Raw genomic sequence first — 12,465 nt, forward strand, 5'->3', positions numbered from 1 at the left:
GAGGAGATGTTTCCTACATGGTAACGGTGAAAGTTGTCTGAAAAAGAGAAAAAATGAACAGGTGGCTGGCTATTAGTAACAAATACATGTGGATGATTTCTGTAAGACTTTATTTGAAGGTGTTCATTAAAAAGTAAAGAAGACTTGTAGAACGTCTTGTAGTGGAACAGCAGTGCCATCTTGTATGCTGTCCTGATCTGTGTCCCCCACGTCTCTTGACTTCTCATTTCCTTCTCAGGTATTTCATAGTGAACATTCTGTGAACTTAGTCCAGAATGGTTCTTAGATGCCCACTGCTCTGTTCTGCCATTGATGGTGTTTACTTCCTGGGTCAAAGTGTGAAGTTATACCAAAGGGGCGGAGCTCTGTTTTATGATTTTCAGTTAGATCAGGATTAATCAGAACTTACATTAGGGGTGCGTTCATGCTGTCATTTCTTACACTTGCTTTACTAACTTTAATTCCCCTTTCCCTCTGTCTCTCTCTCTGTCTCTCTCTCTCTCTCTCTGTCTCTCTCTCTCTCTCTCTCTCCCTCTCTCTCTCTCTCTCTCTCTCTCTCTCTCTCTCTGTCTCTCTCTCTGTCTCTCTCTCCCTCTCTCTGTCTCTCTTTCTCCCCTTACTCACTCTCTCTCTCTCTGTCTCTCTCTCCCCCCTTATTCTCTCTCTCTCTCCCTCTCTCTCTCAGTAAAACTTTCCAGGTGAGGATCATTGATGATGAAGAGTATGAGAAAAATAAAAACTTCTTCCTGGAGCTGGCAGAGCCTCGAATGGTGGACATGAGCTTACAGAAAGGTAGAAAGATGTTTTTACTTACACACACACACACACACACACACACACACACACACACACACACACACACATGCACACACGGACACACACACACACACACACACACAGATGATCAGTGCACAGGTGGCAGATTTGGTGCTGCTTGTGGTTTTGTGGGTCTATGTCATACTGAAGCTTATCATATATTAGACACTCCAGGGACTGTTTCATTAGTCACTTACTCACCCCTCAGATTTCAAATTTCTCATACCTGGGGGGGGGGGGGATTTGTAGCTCAGGTTTATATACTTTTTATTTGCAGTTTAACTTGACTGGAAGTAGCAAAGGAGCAGAGTAATGAAGTGATGAAGCTGAGAATATAGTGTGCAGTAAATAAAGTGCTTGGATGACATTTTGTAATCCAGCTGAATTGCACTGTCTGCTCTGTAGGGAACACTGATTTAAGGACATGTGCACTGTGTCCATTTGCCAAACTTTTATTTGAATGATGAGACCCACCCATTGAGCAGAGGACACACCCATTGAGTGGAGAACGTGCCCTCCGATCAGAGGAAACGCCCAATGAGCAGAGAACATGCTCTCAGATCAGATGTCATGCCTACTGAGCAGTGAACATGCCCTCAGAGCAGAGGACACGCCTGCTGAGCAGTGGACATGCCCAATGAGCAGAGGACATGCCCTCAGAGCAGAGGACACGCCCATTGAGCAGTGGACATGCCCACCATTCAGACGCCATGCCCACTGAACACATCCTCAGTTTAACCAAAAACCAATGAACCCATGTAAACCACCTTGCATTCTGGGAATCTGACTTTCATTCAAATTAGCAGCATTAACACGATCAGGTTAAATGAACAGAACTTTAAATCCGTGGCTCGGCAGATCAGTGTGTGCACTCTGGGTCAGATTACTGTCTCTGTCTGGACTAGTTGACCACTCATTACAGGTGTTATATATGTAGTAAATTCAAAACTGTATGTCTCTAAAGACTCTAAAGTGCACAGACAAACTGAAACTGTAAGAATTCTCTAAAAATTCTGTTCAGTCATGACTGACTGGAAAAGTACTTTAGTAGCATTCGGATCTCCCTTTGCTCACACTCACATACACAGATACACACACTTATTGTTTCCAGTACCCTTTGCTAAATCATCGTGGTGAGGTCATCATCAGCACCACTGACAAGTTAAGTGGAATTTCCATTTACATGTTAATGAAACTACTTACTGTGTGTGTGGGGGTATATCATAGCCCTTCCAAATAACTCTTTACCATAGCCCATCACTATAGACATTTATAATATCCCATCATTATAGCGCCTTATCATAGCCAATCACTATACCCCATTACCATAGCTTTTCACCATAGCCCATTACCATAGTTCCTTACCATAGTCCAACACCACAGACCCATTACTGTTGCCCATCACCATAACCTCACTATGTTAGCCAGTGATAATAGCTCATTACCATAGCACATTATCATTACCCATCACCATAACCAATAAACATCACCCATCACCATAACTCATGACCATAGCTCATTATGATAACCAATCACCATAGCGTCACCATAGTCAATCGCCATATCTCATCTTCATAACCCATTTGAATAGCTCATTACCATAGCTCATCAGCATAGCTCATTACCATAGCCAATTGCTATAGCTAACCACCATAGCTCATTACCATTGCCGATCACCAAAGCAGATAAGCAAACAAACACATCATAGATTATAATAAGAACACAACAAGTTGCAAACCTATGATGAAATAACCGGCAGAATGGAGTGGGGTGATGGCAATGTGGAACCATATCCATATCCATAGTCTATTAAAGGATGTATCCATCAGGCCTTTGGTGCAACACAGCAAAACTCTCATGCTTAGATCACAAACCTTAATTAAGGCACCACAAGGGTATATATGAACCCATACCATCAGTAATGGTACAGTGTTTTACCAGCCAAAAGAAGGCTGAACTATAATGTAAATTAGGGAGGTAGATCAACATCAGCAGTGTCCTCTTGGCAGGCAGCTTCCTGAATGGTGTGGGCATGTTATCAGCACTGAGGCTTAAAGACCCTCCCGAAGAACACAGCAACAAAAAAGGATGAGAACGGTGTTAGACTTGAGGTTCGTGTTGCTGCTGTTGTTGTTGTTTATTAAATACAAGCGAGATTCTTTTGTGGTTGTTTATGCTCTTAGCGCCGTCTGCATGGATCTAATGCAGGCGCGCAATGCTGTAGAGGAGAACAAAATCAAACGGCTCCCGATGTTTTAAAAGGCGGAGATTTCGTCATCTAGGGGAGACGCTGGAAGACCGCGGCTTTCTCAGAATTGGTTGTGCCAAACTCCAAGTTCTGATGTGTGTGGTGCGGTGCGTTTTCCTCTTTACGTGTTTGTTATCTGCCTTCTTCCATAACCGGTGTCATTAGTAGCAAAATAAATGGTGCCGCATGCTTTTTCTCTCATCTGTTCTTTTTTCACCTTTTTTTTGCTTCCTGCCAGGAATATAAATCCACTCAAATCCCCTTCTGTATGTGTATGTGTGTGTGTGTGTGTGTGTGTGCAGTAAGAGTTCATCCTGGACTTACTCTGAAAGTGCACAGTCTCCTGTCTGAATACTAATGACACAATTACTGCCATGAACCTGTAGCAGGTGGGAAGGGGGAGGATTACTTTAATATGTCAAGAGACTTCCTGAATTAGATCAGCGTGACACTGATAACCCCGCCCATGACCCTAAACTCGTCATCCCCCCATTAAATCTGGAGGTGGCTGGAGCCTGGATACCAAACACTGTGATAGCAGTGCTAAACACACCACTAACTCGGGCATCCCACTGCATATGCTGTGTTCACCCCTCCAGCACAACGCTGGTTCTGACAAACAGAACAATAACAAAAAAAAGCCATGCGGTTGCCAAGGGCGTATGGTAGAGGACCCTGGGTAGAACTGAGGCTGGGGCGTTTAGTGCGCGGGGCAACAGTCCACACCCACTTTTACTGAGGAGGAGGAGCAGGGGGCGTGGCATGGTGTAGAGTTGATCGGATTTAGCAGTCAGGAATTGAAATCGGCTGAAACTTCGCTCACCGAACAACAAAAAGAGTTTTGGTTCCCAGCCAAAGGAGTTTGACAAAATTTATAACAGATTTACATCTCCACTTGCTTTTATTTTGTCACAGTAGTATATACTATATACACTAGTAGTTTCTTTTTCCTCCCATGAACTTTTCCATTGGGCTGTTGTTTTAGCCCCTTTGGTCTTTCAGTAGTAAGCCTGCTATGCTGAATCATAGATTCATAAACAGAATTTTCTTTCATCAGAAGTCCATGTCAGTGCTATTAGCTATCAGCGAGTGAAGTAGGATGCAACAGTCTGAATTTATTGTAGATGGTAAGGGTCTGTCTGTTTCTCCCATAGATCAGCATTTAATCATAAACTAAAAATGTCTCCTCTGTGTGTGTGTGTGTTTTTGTGTTGGATTATAAGGCAGTCATCATATAGCCATCATCCAGACATGCAGTATTACTGCTGTTTTGTGTTTGTGATGGACACAGTACAGCTGCCAATGGCAAGAAAGCTAACATCCGAACACACACACACGCACATACACACGCCTCCATTCTGAGATCCTATTACCCAACGTCGTGTGTAGGAGATGAGGTGGGCGTGGAGGCCAGGGGGTGGTTGTCCGGTAACTGTTGCCATGGTGCTATATGTCTGCCAACACCATGGCGTAATAGATTTAAATTAAACTGTTGAATCTGAAGCCTCTGAAGTGGAAAGATGTGGAAGGAGAGGAACCAAGAAAGAAAATGAGAGCAAGAAATAACAGAAAGAAGGTTATGAGATTAAAGTAATTGAAGAAATACTGTGCCAGGAGGCTGGAAATGAGCAAAGGGGAGAAATGGGAGTATGGTTACTGATGCCATTAAATCATTAAATGTCAGAATATTCACTTTCAAAATCATATATTCGAGGGTTTTGAGGCGGCAATGAAGTTCTAGGTGCAGCCATTTAAACAAGAAAATCCTTTAAATCGTTTAAACAAGACAAACCTATTGCCTTACGCGTCTCACTACAGTGGCTAACAGGGCCGTGCAGAAAAGGTCTCATATATGTCTCCTTTCAGTGCGAACAAAATATGATGATTGGGTTTTGAGGACTGAAGCCTGAGCTGTACTCTAATCGGTTCTGTCTGTCCCACAGGGCCCCCTATAGATATAGTAGGGAATTACAGCATTTTAAAATTAATTATGAACAAAATTACATTTTAGCAAATATCCTATATTTGGTTAACTGAAACGGAGATGACCATGATTGGCAATAAAGCTTAGAGCTAATGTCATGACTGGGAAGTTAGTAACCGCACAAACACACAAATCCATAAATCCCCCCCACACATGGCCGGACATTCTCCTTCAGGATTTTTTGGTAGACACCAGAATTCGTGGTTCCATTTACCACAGCAAGTCTTCCAGGTCCTGAAGCAGCAAAACAGCCCCAGACTATCACACTACCACCACCATATTTTACTTTTGGTATGATGTTCTTTTTCTGAAATGCTGTGCTACTTTTACACCAGATGTAATGGGACATACACCTTCCAAAAAGTTCCACTTTTATCTCGTCAGTTCACAGAGTATTTTCCCAAATGTCTTAGGGATCAAGATGTTTTCTGGCAAAACTGTGACGAGCCATTATGTTCTTTTTGCTCAACAGTGGTTTTTGTCTTGGAACTCTGCCATGCAGGCCATTTTTGCCCAGTCTCTTTCTTATGGTGTTATCTTTGTCTAATATTTAAATTTGTTTGATGATCTGAAACATTTAAGTGTGACAAACATCAGGAAGGGAGCAAACGCTTTTTCACACCACTGTACACACATGCGCTCTCTCTCTCTCACACACACATATACATACACACACAACACAAACACACTCCCTGAGAGGTTTGTTTACCTTTTTTACCTCTTGTACAATAAAAAATGGCAGTGCTGATTAGCAAACAGAGAGCAAGTAGTGTGCGGGGGCCAGCAGTTTCAAAAACCCTCATCATTGTAGATGCTGATTTGCTGCATTCATTACCTCACATGGGCAAATTCAGCTCAGATTGTGTGTTTTGTTTATGAGTTTGCGTGTTCATATGTGTGTGATTCTGTGTATTTGTATATGTGTGATTATGTGTGTTTGTGTGTGTGATTGTGTGTGTTTGTATGTGTGATTGTGTGATTGACTGTAACACTGATACTCTAGTGATGTTGCTACACCTGGCTTCACTACTGGTGTGCTTTGAAATGCATCCCCCCCCTTCTCTCTCTCTCTCTCCCTCTCTTTTTCTCACTAACTCACACACACACACACACACACGCACACGCTCACATCATCAGTATAATTTCTCCTGTTGAATCATCTGCCTCATTTGTGGGAGTTAGCGCCTGTGTGTATGTGAAAGCCCACATGCTGAAAATCAGGCTACTCTCCTAGAGCAGCTATTCTTTCATCCACCACCAGTGGGTGCTGTTGCGTGAAAACAAGAGATCTTGACTTGGCAATTCATTTCCCTTTATAACATTTAAATGTAAGGGGGGCGTGGGTGGGCCTCTGCCTGTTGTTAGATTGAAGAAGGCAGTGCAATAATCACTGTGCTGCATGGGACATTTGTCTTAGCTAAGTGTGCCTGCTCTTCAGAGACGATGCCATACACACGTCTCTTAAGGGCGAGAGGAGCTGGCAGGTTGTGCAGCAGAGTGTGAGCAAGCAGTTCAAACTGGGCAACCTACTAATATCGAACTGGGCAACCAGTTTGAACTGGGCAGCCTGTTTCTGCTCTCCTTCCGTTCCCCTACTAGCCGAGAGACTGGAACCTACAACCATCTGGGCACTGGCACGTCATAGAGACAGAAACACACACGCGTATACACACGCGCAAACATACACACACAAACACACCCACACACATATACACACATGCATACACTCCCCAAGAGACATATTATATAGCGCTCGCAGTGCATTGTAAAGGGATTTTTGTAAATAAAGGGAATTCTTTGCTATTTACCTGTTATAATTGATGGATTTGGTCTGGGTATTCAGTCCGAGTCTGGTTTAGGATTCTGAATTAGGTTGGGGTTAAATATTATGTTTGGGGATGTTGTTAAGCCTAGTATTAAAGCTAATCTACAGTTTGCTTATAAAACCATTAAGGGATATCATCAGTGAGTAAGCCTTTAAATGCTGGATTTCTCCATACATGATACTCGTTCCTTTACCAAGTAAAATCCCATCAGCACACTGGTTACTGACTATGTGAACAAGGCATGCAGGTAGGATTTCCTGGATGCAGCGGTAATAAACCCTGGGCGTTTGCTTCATCAAATCATCTTATATTCAAATTCGCATGCCGTTCTCAGAGTGGTCCATTGGGGCCTGGAGTCCTTCCCTCTGCATTAGTATATCTTCCCTCTTTTTGACATTACTGACTCTTCATCCATTTTGTTGCGCCCCACCATGCCCATTCTCTCCTGTCTCTGTTGCAGTTCTTTTATTAGCTGATGGTAAGTAGAACCGATAGAACTCTGACACCCTCAGTGTGCTATTGGCTCGGACATGTTCATACTCCTGCTAAACACAGATTTTGCATTAGATCTTACAATTTACCTACAGGCTTTGCCGTGCGTGTGTGTGTGTGTGTGTGTGTGTGTGTGTGTGTGCGCGCGTGCACGTCTTGTGTGTGCATGCGTGCAGTCGAGTGTGTGATTGCTGGTTCTAACATCACACAAACCAAATCCACACAGTCACCATAGCACCAAACTACCGTGTCAGCTATGACGAAGACGAAGTGAAAGGATGTGAGCCAAAGAGGACTCAGGCGGGAGAGCACACGGGCGCCCCAGGCTGCCTGCTCGCTGCCGACCTGCTTCGGCTGGGGTTCAGAGCCTCTTCCCTCTTTTCCACACAGCTGGGGGGAGCGATCCACCCTGAAGTGTGCATGAATTAATCAAAAAGGCATTGCACTGATCCGAGAGAGAGAGAGAGGGAGAGAAAGAGAGAGAACATTTAGCCATGCAGAAGGTGCTTCTTAATGAGCCAAAGTATGAGCCAAGCTTTCTGAGAGAAGTGTCTTCTCAAGAACAGAAGTAAAATCCGTGTGTTTGTGTGTGTGTGTGTGTGTGTGTGTGTGTGTGTATGTGTGAGTGAGTGAGAGAGAGAGAGAGAGAGAGAGAGAGAGAGAGAGCAGGCAGGGAGACTTAATAGCTATATTAATATTTGATGAGGGACATGAAAAGAACAGAATCCAGCAGTGAAACGAAGCAACTGACAAAAGTCTCGTCGATCATGTTTGTGTGTGTGTGTGTGTGTGAATGAATGTGTGTGTGTGTGTGTGTGTGTGTGTGTGTGTGTGTGTGTGTGTGTGTGTGTGTGTGTGTATGTGTGGGTGTATTTGTGTACATGTGTGCATGGGTGTGGTTCAGCAGTACTGAATTCACTGCTGTAGAAAAGTATATTATCACTGCATGTAGATGTGAATGCTTGTACTGTGTGTTTGCCATGCTACTAATTCATAGAAACATGCAAATAAACATATATTTTGCATTGCAAATTTTTGTATGCAAGTACTGTTGTATTTAAGGCTAATCTGTGCATGATGTCAAAAACTTTCTCTCTCTCAGTCTCCTCTAACCTCTGCTTCTTTCAGAGGTTCCAGAGAGGAAACTGTCATCAGAGGAAGAGGAAGCAAGGAGGATAGCTGAGATGGGGAAGCCGATACTGGGGGTGCACTCTAAACTAGAGGTCATCATCGAAGAGTCCTACGAGTTCAAGGTACATACACATACACACACACACACACACACACACACACACACACACACAAACTAACACACATGTATATACCCTAAGAAGCATATCCAACCTTTCATGCATGCTTATGTCTCTTCACAAGAAAGAACTGACTTGACATTATCAAAGAAGCCTTGTACACCAACTGATTTCTTTCCCTAGTGAAGTCTTTGTTTGTGTGTGTGTGTGTGTGTGTGTGTGTTCTGTAGAATACAGTGGATAAGTTGATAAAGAAGACTAACCTGGCTCTGGTTGTGGGCACTAACTCCTGGAGAGAGCAGTTTATGGAGGCCATTACTGTCAGTGCAGGTAATCAGCCGCACTAAACATTAACAGCACTAAACACTAACAAACTAAATGACACACCAGCACTAAGCACTAACAAGCAAACTCTAAATGACACAACAGCACTAAACACTAACACACAAACACTAAATGACACACCAGCACTAAGCACTAACAAGCAAACTCTAAATGACACACCAGCACTAAGCACTAACAAGCAAACTCTAAATGACACAACAGCACTAAGCACTAACAAGCAAACTCTAAATGACACAACAGCACTAAACACTAACACACAAACACTAAATGACACACCAGCACTAAGCACTAACAAGCAAACACTAAATGACATACCAGCACTAAGCACTAACACACAAACACTAAATGACATACCAGCACTAAGCACTAACACACAAACACTAAATGACACACCAGCACTAAGCACTAACACACAAACACTAAATAAAACACCAGCACTAACACGCAAACACTAAATAAAACACCAGCACTAAACACTAATATATCAATACTAAACATTAACTTATGTAACAAAATAATATGGAAAAACTAAACACCAACATACAAACATTGGACACTAATATAAAAACACTAAACTAAATAACATGAAAATACTGCACACACACAAACACTCACATAAAACAATATAAAAACATGGATATACTAATATACCAACAATAATAATATACAGTAATATACTAACAATAATAATATACAGTAATATACCAACAATAAGCACTATTATGTAAACACTAAACAATATACAGACACTAAATAACATACAAGCTATATAGAGATTAATATACAAACAGTAAACACTAATACGCAAAGGCTAAATACCACATGGACAACACACAAGAACATACAAACATCAAATACCAATATATCAACACTAAACACTAACATGCAAACAGTAAATACATACAGACACCACAAACAATAACATACAAACAATAACATTCAAACTGAAAACGCTAACATACTAGCATTAACCAATAGACATACAACCTTTGTCCCATACCATTATGTTCATTTCCAGATTATTTTACTTGAAAGTGAATTTAGTGGCATCTGTAATGACCTCCACCACTTGTCTGTCAGCAGAAAGTCCTGATTTACCCAGGTAGTCCAGCTACCTTTTAGCAAGCTAAGCATTAAATTTAGAAACAAATTGAAGATTCTCTGATTTTATTTAATGTTTTGTTGTTTTATTTAATGAACTTAAAAATACAATGCAACCTGTCATCAAAGTGAAAGTAATAAAGGGCTTTGTGACAGCCCTGTGATCTGTGGTCTGAAAACGGAAGTTCCAACACAGACTGGCTGCATAAGAAATCAGGAAACTTCTCTTGTCTTCCTTGACTGTCAGTTAATTAGTGTGTGCACAGCACATAGAAGGGCAGACTAAGTGCTAAGTGCATGTCTTTGGAGGGAGGGGTTTTGGACAGAGTACTGAATGGTGCAGGGTGGGACCAGGAAAAGGGAGAGCATCTTCAGTGGCAATGTGGCATCAGTTAGCACAAACATCCTAACTGATTATGGCAGCTTTGTTGACGGTGGATACTAAAAGATTATTTTTTGCCAGATTAATTTGATTTAGAGGTTTAATACCTGATTAAGGTTACTGGTTTCCAAACACGACGTAGGTTTCCCTTATCTGTCAGGAACAGCCCATACTGCGGTTAGATGAGCACCGGAGAGCTGAATTGTAAAGCCATGAGTCCCTATTTGAGTCTGTGGCTCATTTCTATATCACAGCCCATGCCACTGTGATTCACCAAAACAAATGGCCTATGCCTTCCATAGGATGGCTGAGTTCATGTCTGAGGCATCGTGAAGACCTGTGATGTTGTACTACCTTGAATTTGTGGCTAATAAATGTTTTAATGCTAATATGTAAACTCTTGTAACACTTAACATTCAGTGTCATACAACACCAAACTTTAGACTCATTTAGTTTTTCAAATAAAAGCTTCCAAAAAGCTCATACATATCTCCCAGTATCATTATTGTTGCTGCAAGCCTTTAGTTTACTCCACACACACACACACACACACACACACACACACACACACACACACACACACGGATTTTACTTCTGTTCTTGAGAAGACACTTCTCTCAGAAGACACTTCTCTCAGAAAGCTTGGCTCATACTTTGGCTCATTAAGAAGCACCTTCTGCATGGCTAAATGTTCTCTCTCTTTCTCTCCCTCTCTCTCTCTCTCTCTCTCACACACACACACACACATATAAGTAAACAGGAAGGTGCTTTATCTCTCTCTGTGGTGTTTTAATATTCACGCTATCAGCTCCTGGTCCACTTTTATGAATCTGTGCTAAAATATGGATGTAGCCTGCAATGTCTGTCACCCTAAATCACCATGGCGATATATCCCTCCACAGTCACCATAGCGACCGTAAAGCCACAGTTGACTCCTTTTAGGTCTTTTTTGTTGTTGTTAGTTTTTTTATTTCTCCCTCTATTGAGTGAACATCACCACCTCTCCCTCTCCCTCTCTCTCTCTCTCTCTCTCTCTCTCTCTCTATGTCACTCCTGTTGCCCTCTCTCTGCCTGTCTCTCTCTCCACGACTCCCGTGCAGGAGATGAGGACGAGGATGACACAGGAGAGGAACGCCTCCCGTCATGCTTCGATTATGTCATGCACTTCCTCACCGTCTTCTGGAAGGTGCTGTTCGCCTGTGTACCCCCCACCGACTACTGGAACGGCTGGGCGTGCTTCGCCACCTGCATCATCATCATAGGCCTGCTCACAGCCATCATCGGGGACCTGGCCAGCCACTTCGGCTGCACCATCGGCCTGAAGGACTCTGTCACCGCCGTGGTGTTTGTGGCCCTCGGCACCTCGGTCCCAGGTGAGGACGCCGTGGGCCACGAACCCGGGAGCCTGGCATGTGGCTGAGTGTCTGTGTGTCTGAGTTACTATCAACAACATAACGCACCTAGAAAATCTGTTCTGAGCACAGGTGTTGGCAACACCGGTTTTCCCAATTTAAATTATATTGAGTCGTTCATCTTATTTCTCTCGTTCTCTCCCCCTCTCTCTCTCTCCCTCCCTCTCTTTCTCCCAGACACCTTTGCCAGCAAAGTCGCGGCAGTCCAGGACATGTACGCGGACGCCTCTATTGGCAACGTCACCGGCAGCAACGCTGTCAACGTGTTCCTGGGCATCGGTGTGGCGTGGTCCGTCGCTGCCATCTACTGGCACGTGCAGGGCCGTGCGTTTGAAGTGCCCGCCGGCTCGCTGGCCTTCTCCGTCACCCTCTTTACCATCTTTGCCTTCCTGGCCATCGGCATGCTGCTGTACCGTCGGCGGCCCCACATCGGCGGTGAGCTGGGCGGACCCCGCGGACAGCGCGTGTTCACCAGCCTCTTCTTCCTCAGCCTCTGGTTCCTCTACATCCTTTTCTCCAGTCTGGAGGCCTATTGTCATATACAGGGCTTCTGAAAAGGGGGAGGTGGGGTGGGGTGGGTGGGTGGGTGGGTGGGGGGTGGGGGGCGGG

General features: G+C 43.5%; 1 protein-coding gene across 2 annotated transcripts in view; it reads left to right on the forward strand.

The window, feature by feature from the left end:
- slc8a3 (solute carrier family 8 member 3) overlaps positions 1-12,422 on the forward strand; it is a 58,003-nt gene extending 45,581 nt beyond the window's left edge. Inside the window, exons 3-8 of one of the 2 annotated variants that reach the window (XM_027005779.3) lie at positions 686-792; positions 7,335-7,352; positions 8,495-8,619; positions 8,847-8,946; positions 11,545-11,817; positions 12,034-12,422. In XM_027005779.3, the coding sequence (XP_026861580.3) occupies positions 686-792; positions 7,335-7,352; positions 8,495-8,619; positions 8,847-8,946; positions 11,545-11,817; positions 12,034-12,410 (1,000 nt within the window). In that variant the 3' untranslated portion in view covers positions 12,411-12,422. The remainder of the gene's footprint in view (positions 1-685; positions 793-7,334; positions 7,353-8,494; positions 8,620-8,846; positions 8,947-11,544; positions 11,818-12,033) is intronic. The other variant, XM_035531389.2, reaches the window with a different exon arrangement.
- The last annotated feature ends 43 nt before the right edge of the window (positions 12,423-12,465 follow it).

Source organism: Electrophorus electricus, chromosome 12, assembly GCF_041902795.1.
Source record: "Electrophorus electricus isolate QZ-2024a chromosome 12, ASM4190279v1, whole genome shotgun sequence".
NCBI classification, from domain to species: domain Eukaryota; kingdom Metazoa; phylum Chordata; class Actinopteri; order Gymnotiformes; family Gymnotidae; genus Electrophorus; species Electrophorus electricus.